The 17,334-nt window shown below is 37.1% G+C and overlaps 1 protein-coding gene across 2 annotated transcripts in view; it reads right to left on the bottom strand.

The window, feature by feature from the left end:
* Positions 1 to 508: 508 nt before the first annotated feature.
* Positions 509 to 17,334, bottom strand: part of adgrd1 (adhesion G protein-coupled receptor D1) — a 64,650-nt gene continuing 47,824 nt past the window's right edge. For both annotated transcript variants that reach the window (XM_048209661.1, XM_048209660.1), the window contains 10 exons: positions 13,001 to 13,104; positions 12,678 to 12,789; positions 10,003 to 10,156; positions 4,754 to 4,820; positions 4,589 to 4,655; positions 4,408 to 4,499; positions 4,197 to 4,323; positions 3,881 to 3,922; positions 2,359 to 2,451; positions 509 to 1,670 (listed from right to left, as the gene is read on the bottom strand). In XM_048209661.1, the coding sequence (XP_048065618.1) occupies positions 1,575 to 1,670; positions 2,359 to 2,451; positions 3,881 to 3,922; positions 4,197 to 4,323; positions 4,408 to 4,499; positions 4,589 to 4,655; positions 4,754 to 4,820; positions 10,003 to 10,156; positions 12,678 to 12,789; positions 13,001 to 13,104 (954 nt within the window). In that variant the 3' untranslated portion in view covers positions 509 to 1,574. The remainder of the gene's footprint in view (positions 1,671 to 2,358; positions 2,452 to 3,880; positions 3,923 to 4,196; positions 4,324 to 4,407; positions 4,500 to 4,588; positions 4,656 to 4,753; positions 4,821 to 10,002; positions 10,157 to 12,677; positions 12,790 to 13,000; positions 13,105 to 17,334) is intronic.

Below are 17,334 nucleotides of genomic sequence, written 5' to 3'. Positions count from 1 at the left end.
CGTATTAAAATTATGTGTAGAAGTCGTTGCTTTGTTATGAGAAAGAATGTCCGGAAAAATTCATTTCACTGATGTCATTCGGAGTAACCAATATAAAGGGATTATTTTGAGTATTGTGATCATGTGACAGGATGTGACATCATTTAGATGACTGCAAAGGACCACATGGTCCTGAATCAATGTAACTAACTCTCTCTTAACTATTTGAAAAATTCATGTTTTCACTTGCTCATACGCATGTCCCGAAACATCAGGTCATTCGGTACAACCGCTATAAAACATGAAAAATGTTGTAATATTTAAAAAACTTGTACTAAATATGAAATGTTTGATTGTCCTTTTGCTAGCTAGCTAGCAAGCTAACCAGCTAGCCTGTTAGCATTGTTTGAAAATATCGTCATTTGGTATAACCAAGTGTCATTCGGTAAAACCGAAATTTTGCTTAACCGAATGATTTTTTTGGTTTCAAATTTTGTCCATCTTGTAAAAAAATGACAAAAACAGTGTTAATTGATTATATGAACCACATAATCTCATTGTTAATACTTAATAAAACTTCAAAATTAATGATATCTCCATTATGTTTTTTTTTACACTTTTAAAGACCTTATTTGTCAATGACCCATTAACAGAATTTAATCATTCATGTTAATCACAATTTGTGTGCAACCCTGTTATCACATTATTACATTCCTTACATACACATGCATATATATATATATATATATATATATATATATACACATTTTGTCATCTAACATTGATGATCATTGCTAGTCTCGGTAACAGGATTGCAAAAACGGCAAACTTCACATACAAATATTTAGAAAATACAGCTCATATAGTATTCAGATTGACCTCCTGAGGTTGACCACCAACATTTTGTGTATTTATCACTTTTCACTGACCTCCTGTTGAAAAACCCTAACCCTAATTTTTCAGTCCCCGTTTGAACCCTATTTGGTTAAAAAGTGCCATTTACAATACTACGGGATAAAAATAAGAAAAACGTCACAATGATAAGGAAGAACTCCAGCAAATTTCGACAGTATTGTATTTCTCTTCCAGGTCTAATTAAAAGCAATAGCGGGAATTGTAGTGCCAGATGGACAGGAATTAATAAAAGCTGCTACTTCACTTTTTTGCTAAAGTTGAGACACACCAGACTTGTTCTTGATGATTCCTCTCTTTAAAGGACGTCCAGACAGTGGTCCAAATGTAGCACAGATCTAGTGAGTTATCCAAACAAGCAGAGCAAGTAGGGGAGTCTCCTGTCTGTGAGAGTAAGTTGTTGAATTCAGAGTCCTCAGCAGGCCACATTATTAGCAAATGATGAAAAAGTCATACACTCCTTCATCACAACAACGGGCCTTGTGTCTTCATCCAATGTTTGTAATAGAGAGATCATCAGCAGGAGCAAATGACATCAGAGATCTTTGTGTTGTGAGTGAACTATTCTACTATTAGCTGCAAGTGTTTGTAGCCATTTCACCATTGGAAGTCCTTTTAAAATGCGATATAGCACAGCGCATCTTCTACAGGAATTGCTACGCTGTTTTCCTCATCAGAAGCCATTATACTGCTGACAAATCTATGCGGTTGGCTGAGTTGGTGCTTTTGTCCCATGTGTTCATCTTTGTGGGAGACACACCTCCTTTGTTGCCGTTCATCTGTGGATTTAAACCAGATGTTTTGTGAAACATGTTTTGATTCAAATACCCTTGTGAAAAAGAACTGTGCTTAATTGTATTGAAAGTGCACTAGTAGTGTACTTCAAGTCTTAAAAGTATAATTAAAAAAATGTATTTGCAAATAATATTAACACAATAAAAGGCCACTTAAATGGATAGTTCACCCCAAAAAATGTTTAATTTGACATTATTACAAAGTGCACTTTAAAAAATTTTTTTTTTTTTTTTAAAGTGTTAAAACAACCATGAAATTGTACTCTCTTTAAGCACACTTAAAGGGTTAGTTCACCTAAAAATGAAAATTATCCCAAGCTAATTGTCATTACATTGAGCAGTACACTTTAAACCATATGTTAAAGTCAATAGAAGTAATTATAAAATTACAAAAATGTACCTAAGTCCTACTGAAGTGGGCCAAAAAAAGCACTGTTACATGTAAGTTCAACAAACTGCATTTAATATATTCAAACAATAATTTATCTTAATTTAATTGTAAACATGGAAATAAGTGTCCGAAAACATTCATTTCAGAGCGCACTTAAGTATATTAAAGTACATTATTTCTGTAATAAGTGTTCTTTTTGAAAGTACTATCACAAAGGTAATTCTAAAATCACTGGTCAAAAACAATACAAATGTTAAAATGAAAACAACTGGAATTACTCACGATGTCTGAGTTGAAAGGTTTGACGTTGATGTTGCGGATTGAGCTGCTGGTTAAAGTCCACACTTTGGTTTTGTGTTTGAAAGCAGCCCTGACCTGTAGAGCAGTAATAAGACATGAAATCTGTTAAAGGTGCCCTAGAATTAAAAACTGAATTTACCTCGGCATAGTTAAATAACAAGAGTTCAGTACATGGAAATGACATACAGTGAGTCTCAAACTCCATTGTTTCCTCCTTCTTATATAAATCTCATTTGTTTAAAAGACCTCAGAAGAACAGGCGAATCTCAACATGACACCGACTGTTACGTAACAGTCGGGATCATTAATATGTGCGCCCCCAATATTTGCATATGCCAGCTCATGTTCAAGGCATTACACAAGGGCAGCCAGTATTAACGTCTGGATGTGCACAGCTGAATCATCAGACTAGGTAAGCAATCAAGAACAATAGCAAAAAATGGCAGATGGAGCAATAATACCTGACATGATCCATGATTACATGATATTTTTAGTGATATTTTTAAACTGTCTTTCTAAATGATTTGTTAGCATGTTGCTAATGTACTGTTAAATGTGGTTAAAGTTACCATTGATTATTACTGTATTCACGGAGACAAGAGCCGTCGTTATTTTCATTATTAAACACTTGCAGTCTGTATAATTCATAAACACAACTTCATTCTTTATAAATTTCTCCAACAGTGTAGCATTAGCCGTTAGCCACGGAGCATATAGCCTCAAATTCATTCAGAATCAAATGTAAACATCCAAATAAATACAATACTCACATAATCCGATGTATGCATGCAGCATGCATGACGAACACTTTGTAAAGATCCATTTTGAGGGTTATATTAGCTGTGTGAACTTTGTTTATGCAATGATAGAGTTGAGAGCTCGGGAGGGGGCGGAGAGCGCGAGCAATTAAAGGGGCCGCAGCCTGAATCGGTGCATAGTTAATGATGCCCCAAAATAGGCACTTAAAAAAATTAATAAAAAAAAATCTATGAGGTATTTTGAGCTGAAACTTCACAGACACATTCAGGGGACACCTTAGACTTATATTACGTCTTGTAAAAAAATGGTATCGATGGTACCTTTAACAAACAAATCATGCTTGACACAGTTTTTATATCTCAAATAGAGAATGTGACTGAGTTTGAAAGTGTCTCTAAAGGCCAATTCACACTGCGCCATTTTGTTGGGTTTTGTTGGATCAATGTGTTATGTCGGAGCTTGTTTTTGCTGGATAAACATGCTGAATTGGCACCTGTTGGATCGTAGAACTGACGTACTGTAATCTGGTGATTGTTTGCGGTGGTTGGCGTCTGTCAGTGCAGTGTGAATTGGCCTAAAATGTGCATTCACATAATGCAGTATCAAATCATCACCACTAGACGGTGATCACACATCAACTCCATAAAACATGCATCATTTACACCAGTTTGCTGCGGGAACGTTAGACATTTTCCCCTGACATAAAGCACAGACTTCAGACACAGCTGCACAAACACACTCTTACCTCAGAGTTTAACAGACAGTGGAACAGGAATATGAAGAACCCCTTCAAGAAAAAAAGAAAAGAAAAGGAAAACAACAGATAACACTAAATATTGTGAAAGCGCTCCAATTCACATCTGCAAAAGTTCTTACAAGTCATTCCAGGTCCAAAGTCATTTCAAACATTGTTATGCCTCATATTTTTTTAAAGCTGACATTGTTTGGCGAAACACACTGTTGACTTTGGAAGCTGTTATGTAAGTGAAAATCAGTCAGTTTGAGTAAGACCCGTGGTCATTAGTGCAGCGCTGTTGTGTTACACAGTAGTGATGTCTGACCTGTAGAGAGTTAAACACTGCAAACATGTACTGGAAAAGCAGGGAGTGGTCATTCACTGCCAGAACCCCGAAGATCCATGATATGCCCAGGATGGGCAAGAGTACCGCCACCGCTTTGGTCGTCAACCTACAAAGACACACACACACACACACGTGAAAAAAGTAAATGCAAGATGGCCGATATTACATTCATGATAGCAGATCAACTCACTTCACAGAGTTGGCGTCTCCGTGAACCTTATAGTTCTCAGCGCTGATCCTGGATATGATTCGCGTCACGGCTACCAAAATGCCAATGTTCACCTGGATGGCAGATATTACAACATTACAAATGTTCCTTTCATGCTCACCTAGCGTAGTGCATTTAACACACCTCATTAACAGCTACTTACCATTATAACAAACAGAGCAGGGGCTACAAAAGCCCAAATCGCCCCATTATTCAGGGACAGCCAGCAACTAGTACAGAGAAAGACAAAACCATAAGTCAACTTTTCTCTTCAAACTGGACATCTGCTGACCATGTCATAACCCACAGTGCTGTTATGGTAACTTACTTGCCAGCCTCTCCATAGCTGTTGAGTGACAAGGTCATAGACACCACACAAATGACCAGAGGGCATCCTGAAAAAAGACGTGAACAGTTTTAGAGAGAAATTTCAGTAACATAATTTCAAGCAATGCCCTGACATGTTATACTTAATCTAAAAGTACTTTAAACAACATTTTTCTAATTCATGTATAATTATTTACACTTTTAATACTGTTTAAAGATCAGCTAAAAGGTGGTTAAAAATAGCACACATATACTGTACATACTAATAAATACATATGGTTCATAATTTATTAAATAATGTCAATGTTATTATTTAAATATACTATTTCCCATTCATCAAAATAAATTACCGCTCAAACATTTTTTTTTTTAAATGAATACTTTTATTCAGCAAGGATGCATTAAATTGATCAACAGAAACACAATTTTACACTGTTAAAAAAATGTATTTACAATAATACTTTTTTTCCACATTGATAATAAGGAACATTTCTTAAGCAGCAAATCAGCATATTAGAATGATTTCTGAAGGATCATGTGACACTGAAAACTGGAGTAATGATGCTGCAAATACAACTTTACTTTATCATGGGCAAAAATTACATTTTAAAATGTATTTACATTGTAATTATATTTCACAATATTACTGTATTTATTTTTTTATTGTATTTTTGATCAAATAAATGCAGCCTTATAAGAGACATGTTGGAACAGGTAGGGGCCATCCTCAAACTGTTCCCACAAAGTTGGGAGCAAGAAATTGTCCAAAATGTCTTGGTATGCTGAAGCATTCAGAGTTCCTTTCACTGGCACTAAGGGGCCAAGCCCAACCCCTGAAAAACAACCCTATGGCAACCTATCACGGTACCATGTTTGAATTCACTGAGCTCCTGAGAGTGACCCATTCTTTCACAAATGTTTGTAGAAGCAGTCTGCAAGTGATTGGAACACCTGAATTCAATGATTTGGAGGGGTGTCCCAATACTTTTGGAAATACAGTGTGTGTGTATATATATATATATATATATATATATATACACACACACAGGTGCTGGTCATATAATTAGAATATCATCAAAAAGTTCATTCATTACACACAGACTGATATATTTCAATTGTTTATTTCTTTTATTCGTTTATTTATCCCAAATTCAGTATCTCAGAAAATTGGAATATTACTTAAGACCAATACAAAGAAAGGATTTTTAGAAATCTTGGCCAACTGAAAAGTATGAACATGAAAAGTATGAGCATGTACAGTACTCAATACTTAGTTGGGGCTCCTTTTGCCTGAATTACTGCAGCAATGCGGTGTGGCATGGAGTCGATCAGTCTGTGGCACTGCTCAGGTGTTATGAGAGCCCAGGTTGCTCTGATAGTGGCCTTCAGCTCTTCTGCATTGTTGGGTCTGGCATATTGCATCTTCCTCTTCACAATACCCCACAGATTTTCTATGGGGTTAAGGTCAGGCGAGTTTGCTGGCCAATTAAGAACAGGGATACCATGGTCCTTAAACCAGGTACTGGTAGCTTTGTTAGAAAGTCCTGTTGGAAAATGAAATCTGCATCTCCATAAAGTTGGTCAGCAGCAGGAAGCATGAAGTGCTCTAAAACTTCCTGGTATATGGCTGCGTTGACCTTGGACCTCAGAAAACACAGTGGACCAACACCAGCAGATGACATGGCACCCCAAACCATCACTGACTGTGGAAACTTTACACTGGACCTTGTGGATTGTGTGCCTCTCCTCTCTTCCTCCAGACTCTGGGACCCTGATTTCCAAAGGAAATGCAAAATTTACTTTCATCAGAGAACATAACTTTGGACCTTTTTGTCTTTAGCCCAGGTGAGACGCTTCTGACGATGTCTGTTGGTCAAGAGTGGCTTGACACAAGGAATGCGACAGCTGAAACCCATGTCTTGCATACGTCTGTGCGTAGTGGTTCTTGAAGCACTGACTCCAGCTGCAGTCCACTCTTTGTGAATCTCCCCCACATTTTTGAATGGGTTTTGTTTCACAATCCTCTCCAGGGTGCGGTTATCCCTATTGCTTGTATACTTTTTTCTACCACATCTTTTCCTTCCCTTCGCCTCTCTATTAATGTGCTTGGACACAGAGCTCTGTGAACAGCCAGCCTCTTTTGCAATGAGCTTTTGTGTCTTGCCCTCCTTGTGCAAGGTGTCAATGGTTGTCTTTTGGACAACTGTCAAGTCAGCAGTCTTCCCCATGATTGTGTAGCCTACAGAACTAGACTGAGAGACCATTTAAAGGCCATTGCAGGTTTTTTAAATTAATTAGCTGATTAGAGTGTGGCACCAGGTGTCTTCAATATTAAACCTTTTCACAATATTCTAATTTTCTGAGATACTGAATATGGGATTTTCCTTAGTTGTCAGTTATAATCATCAAAATTAAAAGAAATAAACATTTGAAATATATCAGTCTGTGTGTAATGAATGAATATAATATACAAGTTTCACTTTTTGAATGGATTTAGTGAAATAAATCAACTTTTTGATGATATTCTAATTATATGACCAGCACCTGTGTGTATATATATATATATATATATTATGAAGAGTATATAGCTTCTTGGCAGAGTTGCCAAATCCCCCTCTCTCTCACCATATGTTTTTGTTATATATGAATGATGTGCTAAAAGACAAATGTTTGGGGGGAAAAAACCTGGAACATTATTGGAGCTAAAAATACCTTGTTGTAAAACTCAGCATTGAAGTTTTCAGATTATGTCGTAGGGACTAAAATAAGAACTGTTGGACTGCAGCCGGTTGTTTCGTGCCACCATAAATAAAGAGCAGCATAGCTGTGCCAAAGGCTTTTAGAAAGGGAGTAGACTTCAGTCTAAAATAATGACTTAAGTCTAACAAAGCCAGTTTTCTTCATCCACATTGAGCCAATCTCATGTGTCACAAGGGATTACAAATAAACATGCCTTTTTATTTAAAACATTTTCATATGTAATAATGAAAAACACCTTTAGTTATCAGTGCCAACTTTGAATGTACTAATAAGTGTATATTGATTTCCTTAAAGGCCCATTGTAGCTCTGGTAATGTCATTGTATGTGAAAAAAGGCAGATTATAAACTGTTCTCAAAAGAGCGAGTGAGAAAATAAGATAAAACACATGTTGTCTATTAGCACATGTGCACATTTGAGAGCAGCTTAATTAATAACAGTGACGGCATCATTAGCGATGACCCACTGAAGACTCAGCAAAGATTTAATGTCCTTTTATCTACTGACATCTCAGACAGACTGTAACACACAAATGTCTTTTTTTCCTCCCTTTTTCAAAAACACTGCCACATCAGTCATGGCTGAGGGAGGAGGCTGATCTCTCTCAGCGCTAATGCCTGCCGTGGGACAACCTCATTTGACATTTGGGTTTGTGTATTACACTGAATCAGGTCGTTTAAGGCAAATGAAACAGATCTGATGTTTTCTTCTCAGCTAGTGTGATTCTGTACATTGGATCAAGCATGTCTGTGTGTAATGAAGTGTGTAGTTTATATGAATGTGTGTGTATACACAGAGATGAATTCATTAAACGCACAACTGTATCTGTGGTATTTTTAGTTCAAAATCTGGTGTCTTACTCACACATAACTCATAATACAGTTTATGTGCTAAATCACATTTAAATCACACCTTAAAACTTAGCTGTTTTTTTATGGCTTTTAACCAGTTATTGTTTATATTATGTGATTTATTGCTGTTATGCTATGTTAGTATCTTATTCTTTTTTATGTTAAGTTATGGAAAGCACATTGGTTAACATGTTGTTTTAATTGTGCTATATAAATAAAGTTTGATACATTGACACTGACATTGACAAATGAACTCTGGGTCTCATTCAATGGTGTTTGTATGCACAAGGGAACTCTCATTCATGCATATGCACATTAACTTGTTTTTATCCTAATTGTAATGTTAATGAATTTGGAGTATTCTAAATAAGCAATTTGCATAAAACAAGCCCAAATCATCTCCATATAATGGCTTTCCACACAACCTTTCCTTTACAGCCTTTCGTTACTCTCAGCAGCAAACATATGATTCTCTCTAAAGACGCTTGAAGCAGTTCAAACACACTAGATAACACAGATTACAGACCTCTCATTACCCAGCTGTACATACGCTTATGTGCATTTTTATACAGAGAAACCTCACAGCTCATACTGTAACCAAAGTCCCTTTAAGATAAGTCATTTCAGTCGGTGGCCATCTTTGAAATGCCTCTCAGGCATGGAAGTGCAGGGCCTATCTCTTTGAATGGGGAAACATCAAATTCTCCAAAACTGTTCGCCAAGCTTACAATTAAACGTCATATTTGAAATCGCTAATGAAATCTGACAACAACTGTTTTATAAATTTTGTTTCTAAAGGCTCAAATCATGACAAAAAATGTGCATAAGCAGTCCTAAGCGTGCATCTCAGAACACTGACTGTTTCTATAGGATCCGGAGTTTCGAATGGTAGCTGCAGTGATGCGACGACTTTACCAAAGGGCGATTGGCTCTTTTATTTAGAAGGCGGGACTTATTCCACCATATTGAGCAATGCAATTTCTCCCATTCATAGTAATAAGAGTGCACCATCTTTCTGAATCTAAAGTCTTTGCTATATACCTTTTACTCTTTTACTGTATATGATGAAATATTTATGTACAAAATTAATATAGATGTTGAATGTTATCAAATGTTATTGGTGAATCATGATTTGTTCATGAAAGTTTGTACGCAGATTTCATGCACAAATCACACAGCTCCTATCTTATGCATGGTTAGAGAATGAGGCAGTGTCTTTTCAGCTCAAATGCCTCGTTTATATGTAAATTCTGCTCATTACAGCTGAGCAGAATCTGAGCAGAATACAGATGAGCAGAATTAGATGTGTCTAATACATAAAACTCAGCTGTACCTGCCTGGTGCTATTAAAACTGCGCTTTTGCGTCGATAGAAAGCAGGTGGTTAATGGAATTTCTCTTAAAAGATACACTTGTGTATATTTTCTACTTATCATGACAGTAGTTAGTCATCAAGCGATGAGCAAATGATTCTGAAGAGTGTTTAATTTGGGGATAAATTCAAATGCGTTGTAGAGGCAAGAGCATTTTCAGCACTTTTAAGAGGTGATTCTGGTGTGTGGATTACAGTGGAATACAGTGTCATGTGCCAAATTTTTTTATGATCTGCTGCATTCTGTACCTGCAAGATGTTGTACTCACCCCATCCGATGGCATAGTAATAGAAGTGTTTGCTGCCCTCCGAGCTGAACACCTTGATCACCATGCTGTAGAGATGCAGCCCTTCCACCAGCATCCAGGCGAACGCACAGAGGAAGAAGAAATGCAGCAACACAGCCATGATCTTACATGGGAGCTGGGAGATGGAGGAGAGTATCATTCACTGTGGCCTTTAGGATCAGGACAAGTGTCTAGACAACATGCACAGCACAGAAAACTGATCTATTTTGTAAATCAGTGCTAATGTAATAGATGCTATTAAAATAAACACGTGGGCGACAGTGTCATTGAGCTAAGCGGGTGTTCAGCCAAGTCCTCGGACAGAGGAAGCACAATTAAATTAACTGAGTATCAAATGAATCTGTCTGTAATGCCAGAGGCATGTTAGGAAATTAGTGCAGTCATCGGCTCTTTCCACCTTATTGGATTTCTTTATGTAATGACAACATGTTTCTGATACTAATGATGATGATACGATAATCACCATAGACAACAAACACAATTAAACACAGTCTCGTCTTGTAAATAAGATGCTGATGTCATTTGAACATTACATAAGCATCGGGGGCAGTCGTGGCCCAATGGTTAGAGAGTCAATCTGGTAACCCGAAGGTTGCAGGTTCGAGTCTCAATACCGGCAGGAAATGACTACTGACCCAAATCTTTCGAATGGTGTTGTATTACAAGTAGTATATAAAAGAGATATTCAGGGTTAATATGCTGAATATATAGATGCTTATAAATGTTATATGTTATATTTGATATATAATGTGTTATATTTTATATATATGTTTGATATATTAAGCAAGCCTGTTACTGTTCATCTCTTCTCAACCATTGGTCCACCTTGTCTGCAAATAGTTAGTGCTCATAGTTGACTACTCATCCCTCCTAATGTGTGTGCACTAACTTGGATGGGTTAATGCAGAGCACAAATTCCGAGTATGGGTTACCATACTTTGCCTTCACATGTCACTTTCACTTTTCACTTTTTTTCAACAATATATATTGTGGAAGATTATTCTTCTTTGCAAACTCCCCTTTTTTTTAGTTACTGTCTTTGCTAATGTAGTACAGAACTGAGGCATACAGTGGCATTCAGCAGACTTCAAATGGTGTGGTGCAGGATGACTTAAAATATTTAAATCAATATATTATTAAAATAATCATGTCGTTCCAAACCCGTACGACCTTCTTCAGAACACAAATTAAGATATGTTTGAAAAAAAAAAAAAAAAAAAATCCAAGGTTTTTATGCCTCATATGCAGTTGACGTAGTGAACACAGTTCAGCGCTTCTGTGTTCTAGCTCCTAAATACCATCCCAATACTGAGCCGCCGTTCGGACGTAGAACACAGAAGCGCTGAACTGTGTTCACTGTGTCAACAGCATAGGAGAATGACAGGGTAGAGAAGAAACTGTTGAATAAAGTCGTTCAAAAGTATTTTCGTCGCTTCATAACATTAAGGTTGAACCACTGTAGTCACATTGACTATTTTAACAATGTTTTTACTACTTTTCTGGACCTTGAATGACAGTAATTATTAGGGGTGTAACGATATATTGCAGTACGATATTTTGCGATGCAAAAATGTTACGATATGTATCGTAGAGTGATGGCGATACTTTTACGATATGACGGCAGTCCAATCTTATTGGTTGAGCTGCTGACGTGACCTACTCTGCAACACGGAGGTGGCAGTGAGAGAAGCCGGGCTGTCAAGAAGCCAGGCGCGCTTAAAATGGGAGCAATGCGGTTGCGACGCGCATGCGGTGCGTTTTCCAGGCGCATCGAGATGAAAAATTCTCAGGCCATGAGAATTTTTTTTACAGGGTGGTTTTATATCTTATCTCCATAAATATATCTAGTAGTCAAGGTAATGCAAGGGCTAGAAATCAATTTATCCTTTGCTGAAACTTTCTACTCCTCTTGGAGAGCGCAGTTCATGGTTGCATAGCAACAACCGACGCCACGGGAGCGCAAGCGCTTTGGAAAGGAGAAGCGGTGCGGCCGCGCCTTCCACTTGTTTTTAGACGCGATATGTGATCATGTTAAATTTAACTTCTTTTTTTTTTCAGTGACACAGACCTATTCAGCTGTTAATTTGAATACAGAAGGTTTTTATTAAATCTTGAAATGTGATCTTGTAGGTAGAACAAGGAAAATTATTGAAATTTGTTAATGTTTTTTTAAATAAATCTTATTTGAATTTCAGTTTAATTTTGTTCAAAATATTGTGATACGTATCGTATCGTGAACTCCGTATCGAGATACATACCGTATCGTGACCTGAGCGTATCGTTACGCCCCTAGTAATTATGTTGCTTTCTGTGGGGGATAAAATTAACCTGGATTTCATCAAAAATATCTTAATTTGTGTTCTGAAGATAAACGAAGGTCTCACGGGTTTGGAACGACATGAGGGTGAGTAATTAATGACAGAAATTTCATTTTTTGGGTGAACTAACCCTTTAATATATCAATACTACCAGTATCTGTATCTTATAACTGTTTGAAAACAAGCAACTTTGTTATAATTACAACAGAAATACTAAATATATCGTGTTGGACAATGGGGGGCCTTTGAGTCAAAAAGTCTGCGAACCACTGCTTTAAGATGAAATAGTGAATTGTGCTGAAATTGAGATGGACTCACCGTGCCGGTACTGAAGCGGAAACTGATGAGCAGAAGGATCTGAGCAACCAAGATGGCAAATGCCAAGTTGGCATGAATATGGTAACGCTGGTTACGGATGGTGCTAACGGACCTGTGTACACAGAACAAAAGGTATGAATTTAAAATAGTAATGGTGGAGAAACACTAAAGGCTTTTAGTGTTTAATTCAATGAAATCACAAGTTATCATATTAAAAAAATCTAAAAGAAACAGGTTTAATCATGTAGATAACATTTTTTTTATTATATTTTAAAAAAAAGATTATAATCATGCATGTTCACAAATCAATAAGGGCTACTTACGACAACACGGCAAAGGTCACCAGTGTAATTGCCAGGCAGAAAATAGAGATAGAGCAGCCAATGTAACTAATAGCGGACAGCGCCACCTTGTGGGCCTTTGAGAGCTGTGGTGGAGACAAATGTGACAGCACAGGCAATGAGATGATAATATCTGAATTTGGCTTGAGTGTAAAACACAGTACTGAAGGGGATTCAATGAGTTAAAAACCCCAGATGTTACTGCATATAAGAAACACTGAATACCACAGCAACAATTCACTGATTGTAAAGTCAAAGGTTACTAATGACCAGCTGTACTTGGATTGACGTTCGCATAATATTAAATGACTTGAAAGTTTCAACATCGTTTCATCAGAACAAACCTGCCTGAGTCTGACATCAATCCAATCAATCAAATCATTTCTTGGAACAAAATGCTTTTCTTAAAGAGCACTAACTATTTGCAGACAAGGTGGACCAATGGTTGAGAAGAGATGAACAGTAACAGGCTTGCTTTATATATCAAACATATATATAAAATATAACACATTATATATCAAATATAACATATAACATTTATAAGCATCTATATATTCAGCACATTAACCCTGAATATCTCTTTTATATACTACTTGTAATACAACACCATTCGAAAGATTTGGGTCAGTAATATTTTACTTAAAATGAATACTTGTATTCAGCAAGGATGCATTAAATTGACCAAAAGTGAGAGTAAAGACATTTATAATGTTTATTTAACAAAATATTTATATAATAAATGCTGTTCTCATAGAATCCTGAAAAAAAGTATCATGATTTCCACAATAATATTTATCAGCACAACTGTTTTCAACATTGTTATTAATAAGATTTATGAAATTTGATTTATGAAAGACCATGTGTTACTTTAAATTGCAATAATATTTCACAATACTACTGTTTTTACTGTATTTTTGATTTAAAAAATGCAGCGTTGGTGAGCATGAGAGACTTCTTTCAAAAAAAACAAAACAAACAAACAAACAACAAAAAAACATTTACCGACCCCAAACTTTTAAACAGAAGTATAGTGTACTTGCCACATCTGGGGCCGTATTCACAAAACATTTTATCTTACCACTAAGAGTTCTCCTAAATAGCAGTAAAAGTTCTTAGCTAAGAGTTTTCTCTTAAAACCTATTCACAAAGCTGCTGAGACAAACTTTTACTAAGGAATAGACTGAAGTCTTAAGCTAAAAGTTCGGGCGGGGTTGACCTCGTTGCAATGGATGATGTCAACACACTAACTATTCCCACAGTTATGGGGGAGGAGTCTCTGTCAGTGATTTAATCATAGAAATCTTGTAGAACGAGATATCATGTTTCCATATTCAAATAAAGGTTTTAAAATATAAATGTTGCCATATTCAAAGAAAGATTTTTTTAATAAAAAATGTTGCCATATTGAAATAAAGATTTTAAAATGTAGGTTAAGTGTCACTAATTAAACTAATATATGTTCAGTTAGTTGTCCGCCTCTTACATGTCTGTGTCTCGAGAGATTGCAGAATTCAAGTGACAAATGATGCCTTTTAAACAAAGGTTTCGGAGGAGCGCGTTCAAACGGTCTATCTAATCAGCTCGAGTGGAGGTATATATACACAGACGAGAGCCGACTCACCTTACACCGAACTCTGGGTTTGGGCTAAATAAATTCCAAGTTCAGAGTTTGGGCTAAATAAATTTCAAATAAATTCCAAGATCGGAGCCCTCAATCCCCTTGGACAGCACGCCAAATACACTTATTATATATATATATTTTTTACTCTATTTGATCATTTGTAAGTGTGAACTCATGAAAACAACTGCCACAGGTAATAGTACTTTATTTATTCATTTATTTACTTATTAAAGATATATTTTTTGCCATTTTTTGTATTCTATAAATCAAAATATATATTGCATTTATGAAGAAAAGGGTCAGCACCCAAGGCTCTATCGCTATTGCCTCAATGGTGTACAGTGTATTTAGGTGGATTAGGATTGTTTGTGAATTGGTTTTAGTGACTTAGGAGTCCTCTTGACTACTCCTAACATTTCACAAATTTAGGTGTCCTAAATTTAGGACTGACCGGACTTTCTCCTAAATCTGTTAGGAGCTACTTTTAGCCTTAAGATGTTGTGTGAATACGGCCCCAGTTTGATTACACACATCATAGTTTATTACTATAAAATATTACTACTAAAACTGAGACTATACTAAAATTTACGAAAACTAATGGCTTATTCTCTTATTCTGTACTTCCACAACTGAAGATGTTATATTAACTGCTTCAAACCATCTAAATTTCGAAACGCTGAGCCTTGTTTGCTGGCATCACATGACTTGGTCTTGCACTTTTAAGCACTGATTGGAAGCAGAAGGTTCATAAATGTTTAAAAACTACAAAATAGAACTTGATTTTGCCCATCACAACTTAGATAGAGAGTGTAAAATGGTCATTAAAAACAAATTTACCAGCTTTTTGGCACAAAAACCCTTGACTAACAGATTTTCATGATACGACCCCTTATAACCATCTGTTGATAAAGAGTGAACAGATTTATTCCCGAACATCCGTTCGGATATAGAGCTGTATTGTTACGGTTTCTCTGACCCAGTGCCAGTAATTGGCAGTCAGTGTTGCGTCTGCACGTCGGGCCCATTGGCAGTTGTTTTCCTCCATAATTCTATTTCCGTGCGTGGGTTCGATCGTACATTAACTCAGCTTCCTGCCTTGTGATTATCGCGGTCCCAGAATATCGAGGATCTGCAGAGCGGTGGAGAAAGCACGATTTCCTCCAGGCTTGAAGTACTGAGGTGAGCCGCTAATTGAGGCCCCGGCAGAGGCGGGCATTAGCATCAAAGCTCCAGAGGAGATAATTACATGACTGAGCGAGGACAGATTTTCTCAACAAACACATGCAGATGATAGACACGGAAGAGCCAGGCTGCACCTGGGTGCCTCGGTTTGGCTCACGTACCATCGGAGAACAAACCTCGAAGCGGCAATCTGCCTTCGCGTGAAGCAATATGTCTCTCATCTTCACAAACATGTCCCTACTTAGTGAGTACATCTTGCTGACAGCATCTTTAGCCTGACTTAAATTCTCTCTTTAGCTCTCTTAAAATAAATCAACAGGACAAGGGTTACCAAAATATCAAGCTGTGCTTGTCATTCTGTATTTCAAAGGCAGATGTTATTTACAAGCTGTTTCTGACAGATGACAATCCATTTGTCCACCCAAACCCAACTCACAGTCCTCGACCCACACAGTCTTTGACTAGCGGCCTCCCCTGAGACACTTTCACACACAACGATGAGTTTCGAATGAACTAGAAACAAAATCCTGCACGTCACCCTTGGAGAAGTGTCTCAACTGCATCCAAACTGTCTTCTCTGGTTGAGCTCTGCTGCTGATTTACAGAGAATCTCAGCCAATCAAAACCTCAAGCCCTGCAAGCTGCTGGCTCACAGCAGACAAGAAACACAGTCAGCATCGCATTCATCGCAGTGCCTTGGTGTTGTCAAAGATCCCTGCTGGGATATGACCTAAATGCTCAATCAAGGTATCTTGAGAAGTTCCACTAAAATCAGGGCCCGTGGCCAGTTTTGTACTACATGTGCATATTTCTGGAAATCAGCTTAGACAAGACTTGGGTAGTCAGATACAGACGTTAAAGATTTTGCTGGTACTGCTTGTGCTTATATCTGTAAAGCAGGATTCAGTAGTCTTGTTTGCAGTAAGGGTATGAGTCCGAAATTCTCATCCAAAATTTTCGCAAAATAAATACGACCTTACTTCGGTTAATCACGTTCGGGCACTGCCTCTGAAACTTTCGTCCGTCATAAAAAAATTCAAATCAGGTTCAATTTTCTGCGTTTTTCGCATCCTTAGCGAGCATTTTGAGAGGTGTTTTGACAATTCGGAGCCACCGTACAAGCGAACGCCAAAATCCATAATGGTGTCTGACAAGTTGATCCACTTTGTCTCACAGCAAAAGCACTGTATGACAAAGAGCAGAATACATATATATTGGAGGTCGTCTTTTTAATATGTGGCTCCAGTATTGCTAGCAAAATAGCAAACTGAGCCACTGACATTCTGAAGTTAAATTTGAATCACTCAGAATAATCCCGTAGCTCCTTGATAAAGAGGTGGAACTCTCCTTCCTCTCTCCATGCAATCTTAGGATTGGATGGACCCAATATTTCCTCTTTCTTTTTCTCTTTTTAAGAAGAGAGAGGACAATAAAATCATCCTCACTTGAAGACTCCATTTTTTTTTTTTTTTTTTTGCGAATTTTTCACAACGGATTAGGCTAATTAATATGC

This window comes from Megalobrama amblycephala, linkage group LG12, assembly GCF_018812025.1.
Source record: "Megalobrama amblycephala isolate DHTTF-2021 linkage group LG12, ASM1881202v1, whole genome shotgun sequence".
Taxonomy (NCBI): domain Eukaryota; kingdom Metazoa; phylum Chordata; class Actinopteri; order Cypriniformes; family Xenocyprididae; genus Megalobrama; species Megalobrama amblycephala.
This window is presented reverse-complemented; position numbering and strand designations above follow the sequence as displayed.